Here is a 23,547-nt window from a genome sequence, read left to right as displayed (position 1 = left end):
CGCAGAGAGCGTCCCGCTTCCTGCCGAAACAGCTGCCGTTTAAGAGCTGTACTGACGATGCACACTGTTAGAAGAAGTCTGAGGGCTGGTTTCACACACGGGGAGCGCCGCCGCGCTCATTAAAATATGTATGTCATGCATCCCCGCACGCACCAGAGCAAAGGCAGGGCGAGGTCAGTTTGTGCAAACGATGCAGTTTTATGTTGAAATGTACGTGAGGAATCCATCGACCCCGAACCCGGGATTAAACCCCCGGAACGAAGCAGAACGTGGAAAAGTTTCAACAGAGCTTTTGTGTATTTCCTCATGAAGAAGCAGCGACCTTCCCTCACACGCAGAGTGTGGACTTGGTTTTGAATGTTGTAAGAGGTGGTTGTGTGTATAGTCACCAGCACCGTGTCAAAGCAGAGAAACTTATTTCAAACACTTAAATGAACTCAATGCCTGTTGAAGTGTTCGCTATATTAAAAATATTTTCACCACTTTAAGGAGAACTGAAGCCTCCCTTGACAAAAGAAGTCATTTTTCTTCCAGATCATTAAAGCTGCTGGTTTGTTTGGTTCCTTTGGTTTAAGGTTTACTTTGGATTGACCAAAGTAAACGCGGCGCTCTTACTCCCAAACTATTCCGCTACCGTTGCACGAACAGACTCCATTTCTGAAAGAAGAACGTCTCCATGAAACCCAACGAGTCTCCGTCGGTCCGTTCAGCTTCACATCGGGACTCATTTTCTATTGACACGTTTTAAATTGATTTTATCTTTTACATTTGTTTGACAATCTGGAGGCTGCTACAGGTCAAAGCAGCACACATCTGAATACACACCCCCTGACATCTTAAAGATATTGTTCCAGAGTTGTTAAATACGATCCTCATAATCGTAAACCCAAATAGATTTCGTCCCGAGCGAGAGAGTCTTAACCCTGCAGTTCAGCATGTTCGCCAACGGTTCGTGGTCGTCACCCAGAGCTCTGTGAAACCAGCCCTGTTATTAAAAAATAAATGAGAATAATAAAAAAACCAACCTTTTAATAAGAGAATGACAGATCTATAGATTTACTGAGTTTTATATTAGTGCCATGATAGAGCTGTATTCAGAGCCATTAACGGTTGTACAGTCGTGTAACATAAGATATGGACGCCTGCCCACGAGACGACTCACCCGGCCCACCAGGTGTCCGTTACGTGTACATGTGAGTGTTTCAGTGAGTGCCAACATGTCCGGAGGAAGCGACCAGGGAGGGACGGGCACGCGGTCGCCCCTCCCCTCTTTCTGCCTGGCCCCGCCCCCCCCGTCGGGTTCGGGTCAACATAACCACAGATTAATGCTGATTGTCGTTTTCATGACTGTAATACTCGATGGACCGACGGCGAAGGCGAGCAGGGGATTGTGTGTAATTAACCTTTTAATTAAACTCCCGGGGGAAAAAAAAGGCAAATTTTAAAAGAGAGAGCTCAAGTGAGAAGTCCTGCTTTCCTGAATTCTGTTCCAGGACCCATATTGGGTTGAAAACATGAAAACAGACTAAAGATGCCTGGGAGGGTACTTTCAAGGTCATGTCCATCCGTTTAGACACGTGGGCTAAATTAGGTTTTTACAGATGTTCAGCATTATGTTGCCTTCATTTAATTGCAGAACTGGCCACTACTTAATGTAGCCTTGGTGAGGCGTCTGCACTGGTCACAGTTTCAGTGATGCCTTGTATACTTGTAATCATGTAAGCCTGAGTTGATCACGGATCAATAAAACTGTTGTACACTTTCAGAGCTGTCGCTGTGTTTCATTTCAACACAGGAGCTTCATGCCGCTGCTTTATGGATTCATATATATATATATAGTATTTTTAGTCTCCAAGTTATTGTGCAAATTGTTTCCCCCTAAAAGGTTTTAAGTCGGTGACGTAGAGTTATGAAGACTTGAAGTGAGATAATATCAGACGATCACTTTGCAAACATCTTCAACTGAGTGGACCAAAGCAAATGTTTTTGTACCATTATGACTCATCACCGACTGTCATGAAGGGTCGTTTATTGTGACTCAGCAGGAACTGCTTCATGGTGACGCAGGACGAGAAGAAAAGAGGAAAACATGCATCATGCACTTGAATTAGCAACGGGTGACTTTATTAGTGGACATCTTTCTTCTTCGAAATGACTAACTGTACGTTAAAATATGCTGATGATACCAATGTGGTACATTCCATTTATTTCTACAGGTTATGGAAAAAATACATCAAATCAAGGGTGCCAATGATGTTGACCAGAACATGAGTATTTTGTGTGTATCAGGATATAGAATGACGCAAAAAAATCTTTAGTATAACCATAGATATAGAATAAAACCATTAAAAACAACAAATAGTGCAATATCAGATAAACATGATAAACCGATAACAGTACTTTGAAACAAGTACACATTTTAAAGTAAAATTGTCAAGTGCATTTTAATAAGAGAAGAAAAGCGTCGGGGTGTTTGAAACTGTCCTGGTTGATGAGTCAGTGGAGTCCAGGTCTTTGTTGATGAACCCGCTGCGGCTGTAAGGAAACTGTCCTGGCGTGAAATCTTCTTCCTGGTGGAGCGCCGCCTCCCGCCGGAGGGAAGCGGCTCAAGCTGTTTGTGTCCGGGGTGAGAGCGGTCGACCTTACTTCAGGGTCCTGGAGCTCAACTAATCCTGGAGGGACGGCAGATTGCAGCCGATGGCCCTCTCAGCAGAGCGGATGATGCGCTGCAGTCTGCCCTCGTCCTCGGCAGTGGCTGCAGCGTACCAGATGCTGATGGAGGAGCAGAGCGTGGACTCAACGGTGGAGGTGTAGAAGTGCACCGTCATGGTCCGTGGCTGGTTGAACTTGTTCAGCCGCCTCAGGAACAACATCCTCTGCTGAGCCTTCTTGCTGATGGAGTTTATGTTCGACTCCCACTTTGAGGTCCTGGGTTTTACTCTCTTATCAACGTGTCTCCTGCTACTCCACCTCCAAACTCTGGACACGTGGCAGCGACACGCTTCATTCACACTTCACCCATTCTGCCTGGAAAGGAATGATCCTGATTACTCTTTGATTTCTGGTGAGTCGACCTTAAGTTCAGGTTTTTTCTTTATCGATAGTTGCTTAAAGGTGCTCGGTCAGCACACTGTTTGCGCTGCTATCGCCGCTAGCTGCTAGCGGCCGGCTCAGCCATCGCCACGCTGAGATCCTCTCATAGATATGCTCGTAATGAAGCAGCTTTAATATGATGGTGGGGAGGAAAAAAAATGGCAAAAATAAACAAGTTCAAGTCTCAAACACAAAGGGAGGCTGAGGGCGGCGCAGTTTGTATAGAACATTTATTTATTCAGAGCAGATGGCCATAAGATGCAGTCACTGCAAGCACACCACTGTCCAGTCACTACAGCACACACACACACTCGCACAAGTTTCATACGGTCAATAGCAGAGCGACAGAGAACGCACACACGGCCTCTCTCAAGCATTCACATACGGTCACTGCGGAGCAGAGGAGACGCCGGCTCTGTTCAGGTAAGCACGGGCGGAAACCCAAATAAAAACAGCTTGGCTTTTTGTACTTTTGTTCCATAATGTATTTGACCATCTGTGTTTTTCGCCCCCCATCACCTGCAGTGTTCGGCCTTTCCATCCTGACCCCTGACCCCATAATGCCGACAACGTGAGCGACCACCAACATGAGGCCGAGGGGCTGCTTTCGCGGGACAGGGGTCGAGTTCAGGAAGCGGTGTGCGGTTGAGAGCAAGTGAGGGAACGAGAGTTGACCTTTGACCCCTGTGTAGCTTCTGATCAGGACTTTGCCGTGGTTTTATTCGTGTGCTACACAAAAGTTTGAGATACTTGCCTCCTGCTTAGATATCTCACATAATCAGGTTGTTGGGTTCATATGTTCATATTTAAATATCATCCCACATTTATTACATCTGGTAAGTACCAACTATCAAGACATCCGCCTGGTTGGAGTTCATTACAGGCATGTTTTAAAGTAAATTTACATTTAAAAGGAGTCAAAATAAGTTTATTCACTTTCCTGCCGAGAGTTAGATTGATGCCACTCTGTACATTAGACGTTAAGCCACTGCGAGCAGCTGGTTAGCATAGCTTAGCACAAAGTCTGGAAACGTGAAACTGCTTGCCCGGCTCCGTCCAAAAGCTCATGCGAAACCACAACGGTGGTTTTTACAGCGACCTTTGTATGAATTAAACAAACACTGTACATTTTTGGAGCTAGCTAGCGTTTCCCCCCCCATTTCCAGCCTTTTATATTTATGCTATGCTAAGCTAGCCGGTTGCAGCTTCATATTTACTGTACAGACGTGTGTGGTATCGATCTTCTCATCTTACTCTAGAAAGCAAAATAGATAATTTTTTAAAATGTGGCACAACAATTCCTTTAATCTATTCAGACAAAATTGTTGGGAAGTTGCCAAAATTGTCATAAGTCACTTCCTCATTGTCCAATCAGATGGAGACTGTACGTGTTACTGATTGTGAATAACGGTGGAAAGATGTTACCTGGGTTTAGTTGAGTTCTTGTTCATGTTTCAAACATCACATCTCATCTGTGAGGGGGCGGGGCTTATAAACTAAGGGAGCAAAACAGAACGAGAGAAAGAGAGAGATCCTTACATATTGTACATACCCATCTATTGTATTGTAGTCAGACCAGAATCACAAAGCAAGGCACATGTTTCAAAGAAAGAAAATGGAAATCATACAAAATGAATAAAACCGAACAACGAGAATTGCTTGTATTATACACATTGCCACACCTGGACACATTTAAGCAGAAGAGAGAAAAAAACAAAAAAAACACCAACGCGTCCTGGAAATATCCCAACATGGTATCCTACAATGATTCATCAGCTCGGACCACTAAAGCATGGAGAAGCAAAGCGACTCGACACTCAGATTAAACCTGTTTTACTTTTGAAAAATAGTCTTCAGGATGACACACATCATAAATACATTTCTTTTTTTTTGTTGCAAATATCCATATATATAATCTCTATGTCATCATAATTTAAATACCACAACTATTCTCTGAATCCTTGGTCATTTATAGAAGCAGTGTGGCTGCCGCGGGGCTTTGGACTTTTTTTTTTTTAATGGGGTATCGGATCGCTGGATGGGGATTGTGGTTTAAAGGGGCACTCCGCCAGTTTTACACATGAACGGGTCGACATGTCCTGTACTCCGCTGGGAAGTTCTGTCAATGTCCTTTATGAAGTAAGCAATAAGTAAAATGATGTCATAGTGACGTCATCAGGGTTATCACTTAAGATATATGGGTTTATGGGTGTTTACCGGGCAAAAAGGGTCTCATGAAAGATACAAGTTGCATTCTGGGAAGTGTAGGCTCCAGGTCTCTTGCACCACTGGAGTGCCCCTCTGAACTTTGCACTCAAACAAACCTTCAGCTTCACACAACTCTGCTGCCGCTCGCTCCATCAGCGCCGCTTCTTTTTTTCTTTTTTTTGCATCGCTATCCTATGTCATGGCAACGCACTGCGTAGTCGCCGTGGCAACGTAGAATGGTGAGGGTGATGATGTAGATTGTCATGGCAACGGGCGGGGGGGATGAAGGGGGGGGGGGGGTTAGGAGAGCGTGGGACGAGAGAGAGATGTGGTGAGGTGAGAACGGCTTTGGAGTCTTTTTTTTGTTTCCTGAAAAGAAAACGTTTTGACCGACGCGTCAATATTTACTTTTAACATTTTCATAGATCATGTTTCTTTTTTCAAGATTCATTTTTTCAATGTTTTTTTTTTCGCAGGTCACATTCATGACACTGTCGAGTTAGTCCGGCTGAGTCCACTCAGCTCTCACGGACACGTCGCTCTACCTCTCCCGATGCGACCTTTGACCCCGTCCTCTTAAATGAAATGACAGTCGTAACCACGTCCACCTCGCCTCGCTACAACCCCGAACCCCTTCAGCGACATCCGAAAAATCCTTCTCCTGTACCGTCAACAATCCTACACCTGCTGTGCAGCTTCTCTCTCTCTGACATTAACATTGTGCGGCTCCACTGCGCGACGTTGTGCTTCTCCTGGGGGTGTGCGTCTGTGTTGGGGGGGGCGGGGCATGAGGATGCAGCCGAGTGTATGAATGCAGCCGGGACAGGAAACTGAATTTGATCCTGAAATTCCAACAAGCTCACACACTCACACACACACACACACACACAAAGTCACTCACACACACACACACACACACACACACACACAAGCCTCATGAGCTGAATAGTCTTGTTTTGGTCACGGATTAAAAATCTTTCCTTTACATCGTCACAACACCAGAGGTCACCATTCCACACAGAACCAAGACATCAAACCAAAGAGCTAGAGATTCATATTTATCGGTATATTATATATATATATAGATATATATATATTACTGTGCTAATGCAGGGCTTTTTTCAGTAGATACAAACTCTCCATGCTTAGAATGTACACACACCATACTATGATCTGTTACACAGTTGGTTTTCAATCAGTATTAGTTTAGTTTGTTTGTTCGCCGTCACAGCTTCAAGAGTCCATGTGGCGTTCTGGAAAAAAACCCACGTTTTTTTGATTGCAGTCTCATCCGTTTTTGTTGCATTTCTTCATCTTGTGATTCTTATTTTTTCTTCACACGTCATCTGTTTTTGGTCCTTTTTTAAAATAATATTTTTTTTTTAACACCGTCTCTCTTTTAGCGTCGCTCTCCGAGTAAATCCTTCTCTCTCTCTCTCTCTCTCTCTCTCTCTCTCTCTCTCTCTCTCTCTCTCTCTCTCTCTCTCTCACTCTCTCTCTCTCTGCCACATGTCTGTCCGGCCCGCGGCGCTGCTCCGTCATCAGTTTCATCTTCATCAGCGACGGGAGACGAGAGGAAGAGGAGGAGGGGCGAGGTGGTCCAGAGCGGCGCCGGATGGACGACAGGAGGGATGAGGAGCACGGCAGAGAGAGAGAGGGAGCGAGAGAGAGAGAGAGAGAGAGAGAGAGAGAGAGAGAGAGAGAGAGAGAGAGAGAGAGAGGGGGGGGGGGCTTGTTGCCCATTGTGCCATCTGAGTCCCTCCTGGTGCAGCGTTGCCGTGGAGACACGCTGACCAGTTTCTGTGGTTACTCCAGCATGGCGTCCAGCTGGTCGGCCAGGTCATCAAACATGCTGCCGATGTCGTCAAGGATGCTCACCGTGGTCTTCTGCTCAGCCACGGAGCTACACACACACACACACACACACACACACACACACACACACACACACACACACACACACACACACACACACATCATTACTACAGACACTCTCAGGACTCTTTTCTAAAACCTGCCTCTCTGGATGCTTCACGAGAGCACAACAAGCTCAGTGTCGTCTGCAAATACAAAACACACCTTTCCAACAACTACACAACATGTTTCTGATGCTTCATAAACAAATGTACGACCTGCAAGTACAAAAACAAATACTCCATAGGCACACTATACTACACTACTACACTATACTACACTACTACACTATACTACACTACTACACTATACTACATTACTACACTATACTACATTACTACACTATACTACACTACTACACTATACTACACTACTACACTATACTACATTACTACACTATACTACACTACTACACTATACTACACTATACTACAGTACTACACTATACTACATTACTACACTATACTACACTACTACACTATACTACACTACTACACTATACTACATTACTACACTATACTACACTACTACACTATACTACACTATACTACAGTACTACACTATACTACATTACTACACTATACTACACTACTACACTATACTACAATACTACACTACTACACTATACTACACTACTACACTATACTACACTACTACACTATACTACACTACTACACTATACTACACTACTACACTATACTACATTACTACACTATACTACACTACTACACTATACTACAATACTACACTACTACACTATACTACAATACTACACCACTACACTGTACTACACTACTACACTACTGCACTGTACTACACTACTACACTGTACTACAATACTACACTATACTACACTACTACAATACTATACTACACTACTACAATACTACACTGTACTACAATACTACACTATACTACACTACTACACTGTACTACACTACTACACTGTACTACAATACTACACTACTACACTACTACACTGTACTACAATACTACACCACTACACTGTACTACACTACTACACTGTACTACACTACTACACTATACTACACTACTACACTATACTACACTACTACACTATACTACACTACTACAATACTACACTATACTACACTACTACACTGTACTACACTACTACACTATACTACAATACTACACTATACTACAATACTACACTATACTACACTACTACACTACTACACTGTACTACACTACTAGACTATACTACACTACTACTCTATACTACACTACTACACTATACTACACTACTACACTATACTACACTACTACACTATACTACACTACTACACTACTACACTGTACTACACTACTAGACTATACTACACTACTACACTATACTACACTACTACACTGTACTACACTACTACACTATACTACACTACTACACTATACTACACTACTACACTATACTACACTACTACACTGTACTACACTACTACACTATACTACATTACTACACTATACTACACTATACTACACTACTACACTATACTACACTACTACACTGTACTACACTACTACACTATACTACATTACTACACTATACTACACTACTACACTATACTACATTACTACACTATACTACATTACTACACTATACTACACTATACTACACTACTACACTATACTACATTACTACACTATACTACACTACTACATCTGATGATGACAGACGGATCATAACTTGTATTTGTGAAGTGTGTTTGTTTCAGTGAATATAAGAGTGTGTGTGTGTGTGTGTGTGTGTGTGTGTGTGTGTGTGCTTACTCCTCGTGTCGCAGTATCTTATCCTCCACGGCCTGCAGAGCCGCGGCCAGCGACGCACTCGTCTCCTCCAGCTTCTGATGCACCAAAGAATCCGCGCCGAAATCCGGCGTGGTAGCAGCGGGCGCCGCGACCACGCCCCCCGCCATGCCGCTGTCGATCGACACCCCCCCAATCGAGGAGCGGGGGGGCTTGACGGGCGGCGGGGTCGGGCTGGGGGTGGCGGGCGTCTGCGGCGTGGTGGGGGTCTGCGGGGTGTGCGGGCTCTGAGGGGAGGGGCTCAGCGGCTTGGCGTTCGGCGGGCCGGGGATGTTGGAAGGAGGGAAGCAGGGCGGCGAGCTGATCTGTCGGGCCACCGCAGGGTGCTGTTTGACCTGGGCGGAGATTGGGGACGGGGGGCTGGTCATGGTCATGGAGTGGAGGAGCTTGGCCGGTTTGGGCGCTGTGGGCGGGGGCGTCGGTTTGGGCGAGACGGGCGGCGGGATCTTCTTTCCTTCCACTACAGGAAATGGAAAGAGGGAAAAACAAGAGCAGAATTGGATCACCGACTGGTTTCTGTATCCTCCACCGTCACCTCTTTGACAGATTCAGTGCTAGTTTAGTCATCTCGGTAGAGACAGCGTGGCCTCGAGGTCAGTGCGCTTTACCAAAGTGCTTTTCAAATGAAAACAATCCTCCGTAAGCGCAACACAGCCAATGCCTTCTGGCGGCAGGATGAGTTTTGTTGGGTTCCTCGGGTGCCGTACAGACGTCTCTATTGCTAAGTGCTTGCCGATCGGTGTCGGAAACCTCCTCCACCTTTCAGACGTTTGAGTTTAGAGGGAGTAGATTGCGTCCAACAACTGTTGAAAGACGGAAACCACCAATCACACTTATCAGTACGTCGATGTGCCGAGGCTCCACGAGTCCTTCTGACACTTCCCCGTGTACAACCGTGAACGACCGAATGCCTTCAGCTTGCTAACGCAGTCAGTTGGTTTCAATCGTACTGACACCTTCACGTAGACCTAACAAAGTGCTCGCCCCAACCCTTCAGTCATGGAACTGAGAGGCAACTTTCTGTAACCTACAGTTTGTACAATTTATCTTGCCCTGCCCCTTTTTAGTGCGTCGGTCCTTCCTATGTGGCCGTAAACACCTGGACCCCTCGTCTCGAGGCCGTCCAGAGAAGGCTACGAACGTTACATCAGGTAAGGCTCATACGTTTGGTTTTGACAACTTGTTGTCAGTTGTGAAATCATTGCTGTTCTGCACGGATCCGGGTCAATAATCCAGTCCTGGGTTTGGGCAGGAATGGTTTAGAACCCTCGAAGACCCCTGAAAACCCATCAGCACCCCACAAATTACAAAAAAACACCCAATCATCACGATGCGAGTACCTGGGCTTCCAGGCGTCCCAGGGCCCGGCAGGGGGACTCTCTTGTTGGACACAGACGGCGGTGGAGTCTGCGGGCCTGGCTGTCTCTTGATCTGTGCCACGACGGGCTTCGGGGAGACCGGAGGCTTGGGTTTTCTCACGGGACCTCCTTCATTTGTCACCGTAGCTCCTTGGTCCATGCTGTCCCTGCGGGGCACAGCAGTCACTTGCGGTTGAGGTTGCGGTTGCGGTTGAGGTTGAGGTTGCGGATGAGGATACGGTTGCGGTTGCTCGGTCACTCCACTGTCGGACGGCGGGCGGCGTTTCACTGTGGCCGTCCCGTTCTGGTAGGGCACCGGTTGGGTGGTGTTCGGCTGCCCGGTTCCCAAGGGCTCTCCGTTGGCGGCCAGGTCGGCGTAGCCCTCGGGCTCCTTGTCGCGACTCTTGGGCCGCCGCTTGACGGTGGACGACTCCTGCAGGGTGAAGTCGGAGCCGTTGGGGTGGGGCTTGGAGCTGCGGGCACGCCGCTTGAAGGTCGCCGTGGCCTCCACCCTGGAGATGTCCTCCGGCGCGTAACCCCCGTCTCCCTGGGGACCCTCGCCGTCGCCCTGCAGACAAACACAAAATACACACTAACGGAAAATTCATACATTCGTGACAAGAGGTTATTTTTGCACAAACATTCAAAAACATTGACAGAGATAAATGGATAACACGAATAAAGCTTACAGAACACAGAAGCTTCACTTTATAATACATTAACTTTAGCACATCTAACTTTAGCACATTGACTTTAGCACATTAACTTTAGCACATCTAACTTTAGCACATTAACTTTAGCACATCTAACTTTAGCACATTGACTTTAGCACATTAACTTTAGCACATCTAACTTTAGCACATTGACTTTAGCACATTTAACTTTAGCACATTAACTTTAGCACATTTAACGTTAGCATTTAACTTTAGCACATCTAACTTTAGCACAATTAACTTTAGCACATTAACTTTAGCACATTAACTTTAGCACATCTAACTTTAGCACATTGACTTTAGCACATTTAACTTTAGCACATTAACTTTAGCACATTTAACTTTAGCATATTAACTTTAGCACATTTAACGTTAGCATTTAACTTTAGCACATCTAACTTTAGCACAATTAACTTTAGCACATTAACTTTAGCACATTAACTTTAGCACATTAACTTTAGCACATTTAACTTTAGCACATTGACTTTAGCACATTACATTAGATAGATAGACTGATCGATGGATAAATAGATAGAGAGATAAATAGAGAGACAGATAGATAGATAGATAGATAGATAGATAGATAGATAGATAGATAGATAGATAGATAGATAGATAGATAGATAGATAGATGGATAGACAACATATATAGATGTAGATATAGATAGCTACCTGTCCTTCTCCTTCTCCTCGGCCCTGCCGGCGGATGGTCAGGCTTCCCTCTTCTGCAAACGGCAGGTTCTCTGTCGAACTGCCACTGCCTCCAGAGCTGGGGTGTGGGGAGGACGGAGGGTTGGGGGAGGAGGAGGAGGATGAGGAGGAATTATCAGGGAGAGGGGTGTTTTCCGGCTGGATGGAGGGAGAGGGGAAAGCAGAGGGAGTGGGTTGTTCGCGCCTGGCAGCCGCCACCAGCTCAGTGACCGGGCCGCTAATGGTCCTCCGTCGGTTCACCACTTCACCGTCCAGACCAATGGCGTCGCGTGATTTCCCCACCTGGTGAACAAACGGTCATACAATTGGTTGATCACGCTTTAGCTCGTTACCCGCGTAAATAATTGGGTATATTTGACATTTTAGAGTGAATGAACGCAGGGGTTCCCTAAAATACCTGCAGGAAATTCTTTTGCAGCGCCATGCCTTTGGCTCCGCCTCCTATGGAAGACATCTCCAACATGGCGGCGATGCTCCTCACGCTACCCACGCTGCTGGTCTCCACGGGAGCCACCTCCACGGACATGCCCAGGTCGCTGGCCCGTCGCTGTTGGAGGTAAGGCACGTCCAGCAGCCCCCCCGTGGTGGTGAGCTCGTGCGGCTGCGCGTTGGCCTCCGTCAGGTTGGAGTTAGAGGTGGAGATGGCGGAGCTGGAGCGTTTGGGCGGCGGCGGAGGCGGGCCTTTCTTCTTCTGACGCAGGGCAAAGGGCATCGTCTGGTTGCGGTTGACGGTCTTGTCCTGGTTGCGCACCGAGTGGCTGCGGCTGACACGGTGGGTCACCGTCGCGTATTTGATTCCGTCTCCTCTGACGGCGGCAGAGGCCTTACACCCCACCACCTCCGCCTCTCCCTCTCCTCCTCCCTCGCGTCCCCCGCCTCCTCCCGCCCTCTCGTCGCACTCGCCGTCCGAGGCGGCGTACCGGTTGAGGCTGTGGGACCGCTTCGCCTGGAGCGCTGACGCCTCCTCGCCTTCTCCCTCGGCCGGCTCCGCCTCCGGCGGGAGGCAGAGGAGTGGGACCTGTGGTTGTTGGTTCTCCTTCCCCTCCGTGACCTGCGGTTGGTGCTGAGGGTGCGCCTGGTGCTGTGGCGGGACTTGAGGCTGCTGTTGTTGTTGCTGGGGGGGAAGCTGGGCGCACGGCGGCCCGCGTTGGGTCGGGGACTGAGGCGGGTGGGAGCGCGGCGACTGAGGCCTCTCGCCCTGGATGAACTGGGGGCACGGCTTGTGTTTGGCCTGCGGGGAAGCCGTGCTCTGGACGGAGGAGGCGGAGGAGGAGGAAGACGACGAGGTTCGAGTCTTGGTCGGCGTGTGAGGGGGCGTGTAGGGAGGCGCAGGCTGCGAATGGGAGTGGGAGTGGCGGTGTTTGCCTTGAGAGGAGACACTGCCTCTGTGGGAGGAGGCGCTGCCCTGGCTGCTCTGCTGCCTCATAGTCCGCGCCTCCTTCTTAGGTGGCCCAGCACCTCCTCCTCCTCCTCCTCCTGTGATCCCCTCATCGTGGTCTTTGCTGCGCGTTCTCTGAGCTTTGACCTCCGGGCCTGGCTGCGTCATGGCGCTCTGTAGCTCGGTGCTCAACTCACTGTCCTGGAAAGTGCTCATCTTCGGAGACGTGACCTCTGAGAAAAACAGAAAGTAGTCGTCGAGATGAATTAACTGGATCAATATTGATATGATATCATTACCAGACGGTCATCTGTTCGCTCACCGTCCAGAGGCGGCCCGTCCATCGACAGGACTTCCTGCTGCTGTGTGATTGGCGGGGGCTTCTTCCTGAGCGAGCCCCGCCCGTCTGAGTTGCGCTGCATTTCGGCGAGCCGCTTCACCGCCAGCATCAGCTTCTTCTGGTGGCCTAAAACATTGAAGGATTGAACTATTACAGTTCCTGTTCAATCAAGTCTTTAAAGGTAACTTTTAACATGAAGTTGTGATCAAAATAAATCCGATTTTCTTTGACAGTTGCATTAATATCATTCTTCAAATGTGAAAATAAGCTCCAACTGTAAAGCTCTGAAAACCAAATACGGTAAAAGTTTTATAGTGAATATATTTGATCACGTTAATATTTGATATTGTTGTAAAGCCGTTTTTAAGCTTTATACTTGGCTATTTTATTTCTACCTTCATTTAATCAGCCGTTGAGAGGACTGTGTGGCTAGCTAGCTTAACTGCAAACCGTTGTGTCTGAACACACTGAGCGCCAGCCGAGCTGAAACTATTTACTTGATATAAAACTAAACTAGCTTATTGTTACTCAATGTTACTCATCTACACTCTGCTGTAGCACCACTGTACGCACTGCAACACTAGCTAACGCATTTTAGCCAGCAAGCTAACGCTTACGAACACTGAGCTAGCTAACGCTTCTTTTATTCATTAGATTACAGACAAATAATTAAATGCAGTTAAGTAGTTTTACCAACTGCCGGTTGAAAGAACATTATAAACCTTTTTACAGTTACATTTTTGAATTGTCCCATAAGCTTTTACTACATTTGGTCAGTTTTGCGGCTTCATTTTCAACACGTCTACGCCACACTGGGAATATTTGGGGATCACGTCCCTCATTCAACCTTAACCTTGAGCTCAAATTATAAAATATAAATATATACGTATTGAACATCTGTCTGTCTTACCCAGTTTGATGATACCTATTTCCTGCAGGTCCTCCCAGGTGATGTCGGTGATGAACTCGATGTTCTCGTAGCCGTTCTGCACCAGCACCTGGTGGTACTGGTTCAGACCGATGGCAGACAGCCATTCTCCGAGATTGGCCTACAGGAACACCAAGAACACGACTCCACAGCTGGTGACGTGCTTTTGAAAACATCTAACTGAATTACTGTGTCTGAATATGGCGTTGGTGTGTGTTGAATTGTACTCACAGGTTTCTGTTCGGGCAGCCACTCGGTGACACTTAGTTTGTTGATCTCGGACGTCATCTTCTTTCTGTGACCTGGTTTAGTTATTCCAATAGCTGTCAGATCCTACAAACACACACACAGATACACAAGTAAGATAAAATGGTGGCTTTTTACAATTCAAATCTCCCCAAGACTCCAGCAGTCTCTCTCACACACACACACACGCACACACACACACACACACACACACACCAAGGAAAACTTGCAACACAAAGAAACAAGTGACAGCGTGACATCTGATGAGAGCTTCTGCCAGTTGAGAATAGAGCAGAAATGTAAATGTCTCAAAATGATAAGAAAAGCAAAGGAAAGCAAAAAAAAGCAAATGTCTGCAGCAAAGAGGGAAGCAAAGAATCACCTCGATTCCCCACAAAATCATTTATATTCAACGCCTGTCGCAGGCAAGCAAGGTCACGTTTAAAACACAATCTAAAGTCTATCAGAAGTCATGTGATGTGCACTTATTATGGAACCGTAATTATAGTTAATAAATACACTGCATCATCCTGTCGTTGTGCGTTTACTTTGGTGTCTGTGTATTTTAGTGGCATTGTAGTGGAGATACAGGAACACACTGTAACAAACACACATGGACGACGACAGCAATTCCCGCCCTCCCCACACACACACACACACACACACACACACACACGTTTACATAACTCATGAATGATATGCAGGTGTGACCCAGTCGTACAGTAGAATAGGACAGAATACTACGATATATCTCTGACGACAAAAACCTTTGAAAAGTCAGCACTGAACCATTCAGCATGCACAGCCCCGCAGTGTGCACACACAAATAATTTATGTGTGCTATAAATTATTTGCATGGAGGTGAGAGCGTCGGTCTGCTTCCTCAGAGCAGCAGCAGCAGGGTTGGAGGTGACGGGAGGGTCAGGAGGTGCTGATGTGGGTACATTGGGCGTATTTTCAATTAACGATTCCTTTCTTCAAGTTTCCTCTTTCAGCTCCAGTTTGTGTTTCAGACTGAAGTCTGACTGCCGCAGGATGTATTTACAAGAAAAAAGTATCACTAGGTTAAGGCAATATAACAATGTGAACGTAATATTCTCTCTTCTGAACACGTCGATTACAGACGCACTCCAGTGAGTTAGGATTATTTCATGGCGTTGAGGGGCTCGGCTCACAAGAGACAAGGTTCAAAGAACAAGAGTTCAAATCAAAGCAGCACAGGTTGAGGTATCCAGACCTTTAGTCAGGCTATGAAAACAATGGATCCTACATTTCCCACAATGCAGCGCAATAGCATTTCTCCTTGTCTTGTTAAGGTCCCCATCCTTCAACTCCAAAACCAAAGTTGGCAGCACAGGCTTGCTGTTAAAAGCCTGAAGTCTCGAGCCCAACCCGACCCCGATGACATCATATCTGCATTGGACCGTGTAGCACAGTGAGCGTTTTAGCAGTCTGTGGGAGGCTTTTTGTAATTGTTTTTAATGATTGTGAAGCGCTCCATACACCGCCTAAGCGCTTCTTTGCGCGTCACGTTTTCACAGCAGTGTAGAAACTTTTTTTTTTTCTCTCATTGAAGTACATGAGAGTTTGGTGAGAAGTGGTGTTCATTAATTTAAATCCTATATCAGACAGATTGGTTGGTATAATATGGAAACTGTTCAGACTAAGGTTGTTGGATATGTACTGGAATAGTTTTGGAAAACACTTATTTGCTTTTCTCATGAGAGACGGAGTTAAGATGACGCGTTTGACACCACTCTCTCAACTGGATGGTAAATGTTAAGCTAGTCTTTGTGCTAAGCTAAGCTAACACGCTGCTGGTGGGGGGCTTCACGTTCACCCTACAGAAATACTTCACATGTTGAATATACTCATCGGAATGGACCGGGGGCAGAGGAAGTACAGCTGAGACCGGTTTAGTGGACCGGTTTAGTGGGACCGGTTTAGTGGACCGGTTTAGTGGACCGGTTTCATGGACCGGTTTTAGTGGACCGGTTTAGTGGACCGGTTTAGTGGACCGGTTTAGTGCTCATTTGAGGATTCTTGAAAAGGAAATGGCATACATGCATCTGGAAAACATCAAGGAACGCACAAATCAAAGTCTTACAGACTCCTTTCTATTGTGGTCCTTGGAGGTGCCTGTGACCTCTCTGGTGTTTTTTTTTGGGGTGGGTGGGGGGGTTGGGAGTGGAGGGTGGGGGTGGGGTGGGGGACATCGGGGGGTTTGGGTGCCTTACCTCCGGGGTCATTCGGCTAATGGTGGGCAAGTCATACCCAGCGCCCAGGAAGTTTGGAGCGTAGACCTGCAGCTGAAAGTCGCTCAGCCATTGGACAACGGCCTCTGAGCTCTACGGGAGAGAAGACAGGGGGCATGCTGTCACTGGCTTCTTCAACTCTCTCTGCAGGGGCCCAAGTAGGGCCAAACAAGGGGCCACTGCTCCTGTAGTCAGGAACTGTCCATGACAGTACATTATATACATTTACGGATGATTTTAATGCTCCAATGGCCTTGTAACCCAGCTGATTTTAGCCCTGGTTGGCCCCACGTGGCCCTGTAGAGAGAGAGAAAGGCCTCCAGTCTCTCAACGCTACAGGAGGAGCTGCAGGTGAGCAGACAGCTCGCTGGAAAATAAATGTTTCTATTAGAAGAAGCCCGAAAAGGCTGTATTGCGTCAGCGTGGTGACGCTAACCAAAAAGAATAATATACGCACACACACACACACACACACACACACACACACACACTCATTGTCCTCACACACACGTCCCCACAAGAACTCTCTCTTCCCTCAAATATTCGCACAGTGCAACAGGAATTTTCCGTTTTTTAGATGTTGGGCCAAAAAAAACTGAACCAACTGAGACAAGGCTAACAAAAAAGCTCAACATGTGCAGCTGGAAAAAAAAATCATTGCGGGATATGAACCTATAAATAGAAAGAAATATACTACCTGTGCTACATAACCTACATCGCTCATGACTCATTACATCAATACTCTTAGGGTGATTTTATCTTCAGCGTCTTTAGATATATATATATATATATATATATGTATATATATATATATATATATATATATTTATATATATATATTGTATGTAACAATTAATGGGGATGTCCTCCACCTCCACACTGTCCCTCAAAGCTGATTGGTTCCCACCGTTCATCATCTTCACCCTACTGAGGGAAATGTTATGGGTGCTGAGGAATCGGGACTCTAGCTAACAGATGGCCATGGGAACATGCCTCACATGGCAGCACACACAAACACGCACACACACACACACGCACACAAACACACACATAGACGCTCACTGAAGGCAAGCGATGCACACATCCGCCACGACCACCTGCTTTTTAAATATGCTCATTGGTTTATCACACTTGGAATTATTAAACAATGAAGACATGGACTTAAATGTGGGCCCACACTCATATAGAAACACACACACTCACACACACACACACACACACACACACACACACACACACACGCTACAGTAAATAACAGTTTACTGTACATGGGTGTAAGCTCAGATTTCACACTTCTTGTGTTGAACGAGTCCACCCACGGCATGCACACAGCTGAGCACCTGCCAGCACACACACACACACACACACACACACACACACACACACACACGCACACACACTCCGATATCTTGCCTGGGGCACACCTACCGAGCATCAATTGAGAGACATTCGTCTCAGCAACAGAAGAAGAAAAATACCGCAATGGAAAAGGCGAAAGCTGCAACTAAAAGGAGTGAATAACAATGGACAGCAGGTAGCAGATAAACAAGAGAAGGACACTCTCTCTCTTTCTCACACACACACACACACACACACACACAGGACTTCATTCCCGGACCCAAACAAGATCAAACCGGAGATCTTCCACTCACACACTCACCGTGTCGTGGCTGCATCCGAACACTCGCAGCACGGACGAGGCCAGTTGCGAGAGAAACCGTTGGGACATCTTGGTGTGAGTAAATATATATAGTCTGTGTGTGTGTGTGTGTGTGTGTGTGTGTGTGTGTGTGTGTGTGTGTGTGTGTGTGTGTGTGTGTGTGTGAAAGAGAGGGCTGTGTTTGGGGTGACTGAGGAGCTACATTCTCATCACGCCGCCGCTAGAAGTGGACGGTGTGTGTATGCGACTCGCGTGCGTTTGGATGAAAGATGGAGAGAGGACTGAGTCTGCGGTGAGACTCCGGGTCTGTCCTACCTTCCCCTCGCCTGGCCCCTCCCCCTTCCTGGTCGCCACGGCATCGTAAGGCGGCGCCTCGTGCAGCGGACAGCCCGATTGGCTCGATGTCCGAGAGGAGCTGGCGGAGCCTGCCGGGAGAAAACACCACTGGCCAGTTAAAAACCCAGTTAAAAACCAGTCGCCCTGTCGCTGTGAACCTTCCGGCCGATCAACAGATGAGTTGACTCCGCCACCCTGACCTCCGCCCTTCTCCTCCGAGTGATTTCGGACTCAATCTCCCTCGTTGCTCTGAGAGGGAGCCAATCCCATTCTCGCTGTCCAAGACATAACAAACCTCCTTAACCAATCGCACCATGCTTCCTCCTACATCCCCTCCCTTGGCCATCTGTCTGTTTAACCAGCCAAGATCTATGTGTGTGTGTGTGTGTGTGTGTGTGTGTGTGTGTAGAAGTGATATTAAGACATTTTTCATCAAAAGATCAGTGGTTTATGACTTGTATTTTTCAATTTTTCTCCCTGATTTTCATCTTTTTCTCTCTACTTAAAACAGCCCCTTCCCAGCAGCCAGTGGGGTAACTGCATTTAGTCATAAAGACTTCTGTAAGTATACTAATTAGTATATCTTAGTAAAATGACTACAGTGGGACAGTAACTGGGTTGAAGGAGGATGCTCGTCCCCAGCTGACCCCGCCTCCTACCTGCAGGCTGGTCCACAGACTTGGACTGCTCCATCAGATGCTCCTTGGCTTTGGCCGACTGGGACAAGACTGTGGCCAGAAGCTGCAACGAGCACAAGAACACAAACGCGTCCACGTGAACATTCATCCAGCGGCTCGTCGAAGGACTGGACGTGGTTAATGTTGCGACGTAAAGCGTTGGTTTGTGGAAGCCTCGAGTTCGGCATTTTCGCCGTCGCCATCTTGGTTTTTTGCAACCGAGCAACACGAGAGGGCGGAGCTAAATGCAATTACAAAACAATGGTCCCTGGTGAAATAAAAACTGTGTGAAAGGGTTAAAGCACAGACAACTCTCAGACCGGACAACGCTGTGCTAGCAATCTGTCAATCACAAAGAAGCCCCGCCCCTAAAGTACATCCTGCTTTAAATGATTCGAGATTGAAGAAGACTTGAAACGACAGATGCAGATATAAACTTTGTGTACAATAAATCAAGAGAGAAGTGGAGTCATTTTCTCATCGACTTCTATACAACCAGACCGGAAGCTGTTGGAAACATTGTTGGTGGAGCGTCAAGAGCGAATCAAAGCAATAAAGCTTTGTGTTGTAACTACACAATGAGCTAAACGATGCTGAAACGCTCTATAGAAGAACTGCAGAGATGGATGATAACTCTCTGAAGGTTGTAATATTCACATCAGTACCATCATGCATCATCGAGTGCTCATGTACTCTTAATGAATTACAGTAATAACTTTACACAATAATGTACCCTCAGCTGGAAAAACAAGTCAATTGGTTGTCTTTTTTCATTTTTTTGCATTCTCATTAAGAAACACTTCTTTTTTTTTAACCGTATCTTCTCACATCAGATTGAGCAGGAGAGGCTGTCTGGAGATAAAAGATGGAGACGTTTGCCATCTATCGCCACATCAATCACATAGAAACCTCGGCTGTGGAGCTTCCACTGCGAGAGACTGGTGCTGATGAGACGACGGAGGAGACAGATGCTCCCCGTCAGTCTCGGCTGCGAGTTTTAGGTGACTTAAAAGTGCTTTTCAGGGTAAATAAGCAGAAGAACTCATGCGGAGCGTCGCCTCTGTGGTTGTCCAGTAAATATGTATGTCACATGTAAGACCTGTGAGCACGAAAGAGTCCCTCATGAGTCGGTCTGCTGGTGGCGGGTGAACGACTCTCTCTGTTACACGAGTAACTCACTAATTCAATTCATTTGTATCCCCCACCCAAAAAAATTCAGAGGGCTTTATAATCGTTTCGGCCTCAGACATCCTGTGTCTTCACCTCGGAAAAAGAAACAGAGCAACGTGATGGATACATGCGGACAAATTTAACAAAAACATTTTTTCCAGGAGACTTCCTGTAAAATAAATCTTGACATTTTCTTCTCAGCAGTTTATTAAATCGTTTAATTTTCCCAGCATCCGCTTTGTCATTCTGTTACTGCCGATATTGTTCTCTTTGGTTGTGATTCTATGCACTTACAAAACAAAGTGCGCATACACAAAGTTGTGTCAGGCTACGTGTGTGTGTGTGTGTGTGTGTGTGTGTGTGTTTGTATACCTTGACGCCCTCAGCCTGAGGATGGAGGACGTGCTGCCCGGTGCTGCCGGCACTCTGACCGCTGCCCGATGACCTCACGCTGGTCACACTGCCAGAACTACCCATACTGCTGCGGTCTCCACCTGCAACAGACACACACACACGCACACACACGCACGCAAGCACGTACGCACACACACACACACACACACACACATACAAGCATTCACACACGCATGCAAACGCCCAAACGATATGTATAGATTTTGTACATACAAACACACGCATGCAACAAACAGATGGATGCACAGTCACCAACACACACACACACACACGCACACACACGCACACACACACACACATTGAGTGGTTTAGCTGATATCCAAAGCAACGTGGTAACAGGTGTGACTCTCCATTGAAATGCACTGGGCAGCATGTGGTTGGATGGGACGGACAGGGTGACGGACGATTGAGCGAAAAACGCAGAGGTGGAGTTAACAAGACACACCTTTCACTTTCACACACAGACACACACAAACACACCTTTCCTCTCACTCTTCTTCTATCTCTGTCTCCTAATTTCTTTCTTTTTTTTCCCCCCTTCTTCTCTCTCTCTCACACGAAAATGTCTGCACACATCCAGTTGGAAAGACACACAGACTGTAGACCGATGCAGATGTGGCCGCCCTCCTACACATTAGGCCACTGAGTTGAGCTGAGTTTAGATGGAGGGATAAGCAGGACATGGGGGACTGTCGGGAGCGGGTCAAAGAGTATCTGAAAGCCTTCAAACAACGTCTTTTATTTGATTTGATTTTTGCTCAAAGATGGATCGGCTCTGCTCTTGGGGACATTTGAATATCATTTTGACTTTTTCTTTTTGAATGGTCGTCAGATACTGTTTGCCCCTCGGTCAGAGTTTAAGGGAGCCGGGGGTTGAGGCTCAGCGTAGCTCAGCGTAGCGCAGCGCGGCTTAGTTACCTGCCACGGGCTTGCGCAGCACCCAGATCTCTTCGTTGGAGCCTCCATGGGGCCCGCAGGAGGTGGTGGGAGAGCTGTGAGGACTTGCCTCTGAGCCGCGGCAACCTTCAACACAGAACACCACCGTTAGCCGCTAACCGACCCTAAACTAGCCTTGGAAGCATCGCTATCCTTTTGCTGTCTAATATTAGCATTTTAAAAGCAGCAACAATTTGAGGTTTGTCTTTTTTGGTCCACTTTAAGGCAGTTTAAAATACAAACACCGACGAATTATTAGTTAATGTGACTAATGTGTTAGCGGACCCTTGGCAAGATTAGCATTAGCCGTTTAGCTCCGTTTTGGTTACCACCATGTCATTAGAAAGATATTGAACACTTTCGCTGCTAACAGCTCCGCTTTGTTCACAAGCTAGTTACAAACTTTGTTTCTTTGCTGATGGGATTTGGTAAAGTTCTGTGTCGTAAAAAACAAAACCATTAGCTAAAAGTGCTAAAAAATTTTTAAAAAAAGTGTTAAAAAAAAGCTGAGTAGAATGTCGAGGTCAAGTAAAAGTATTGTTCAGATCAAGTGCTTGAACATTAGGTTCATATATAATAAAACTAAACCTGAATTAGACATCGGTGTAATGGAAATTTGAGTAATCCTACAGAGCATTGATGGCATTAAATATTTATAATTTATCAAGGTTTTAGTCACATAATAGCGGTAAAAACAGCTAAAATCATGCAAAATTGTTATTTTTAGACAGACTTTTTATTTCTTCGGTGGGTAAATTAAATAAATAAATTCCTAAATTACTCGCGAAAAAGACCAAACTTACAGAGGGGCCAGTAGGAGAGCAGGGTAAAGGTGGATAAGGGCAGATTTCTTTTTTTAAAGGATATATATAAGTTTCACTTCCACACCACACTTCCATCCTCACATACGCGCTCGCACACGCACACACATACACAGAAAAAAATACAGCATATACATATATAGATATATGAAAACATTTATATACCCATCGTACATAAATAAATCCATAACATGAATATCTGCGTGTATACACATATATGCCATAATGTACATACACATAAATATACATATATAATGCAGCCATATGTGTGTGATTATATATGTAAGCCTGGTCAGAATGGGGCTGCTGTAGTGCATTCGGAGAGTGTCATAAACCATTATAACCATCGTGGTAAGGGTTTATAAATGGTTTACATGTGTGACCCGCAGTGCTCCGGAGAAACACACACATTGAAAAGAGATCGTTCCATTTGCTGACACGTAATGTCGCAGCTCCTTCTCGTAGCCATTTTGCATCCCTCCAAGAGAGCAGACTCTGAACAGCCCTTCATTTGACGCGAGTCATTTGTGAGCTCAGAACATTTGCTGTTTTCAACCAATGTGAT

General features: G+C 46.2%; 1 protein-coding gene across 1 annotated transcript; it reads right to left on the bottom strand.

The window, feature by feature from the left end:
• Positions 1 to 3,307: 3,307 nt before the first annotated feature.
• Positions 3,308 to 22,276, bottom strand: LOC137790066 (caskin-1-like; the record flags this gene model as incomplete). The annotated part of the gene is made up of 13 exons (XM_068583999.1): positions 3,308 to 7,204; positions 9,004 to 9,499; positions 10,380 to 10,989; positions 11,783 to 12,103; positions 12,219 to 13,432; positions 13,522 to 13,665; positions 14,450 to 14,588; positions 14,699 to 14,800; positions 16,951 to 17,061; positions 18,944 to 19,053; positions 19,624 to 19,705; positions 21,184 to 21,305; positions 22,144 to 22,276. Coding segments are annotated over 13 exons (3,681 nt in total), but the record flags the coding sequence as incomplete, so codon positions are not given.
• Between the last annotated feature and the right edge of the window lie 1,271 nt (positions 22,277 to 23,547).

Source organism: Clinocottus analis, unplaced genomic scaffold (genome assembly GCF_023055335.1).
Source record: "Clinocottus analis isolate CAN_PGR_092001 unplaced genomic scaffold, fCliAna1.0.p SCAF_190, whole genome shotgun sequence".
In the NCBI taxonomy this organism is placed as follows: Eukaryota; Metazoa; Chordata; class Actinopteri; order Perciformes; family Cottidae; genus Clinocottus; species Clinocottus analis.
Note: the sequence above shows the minus strand (reverse complement) of the source record. Positions and strands in the feature narration are given on the sequence as shown.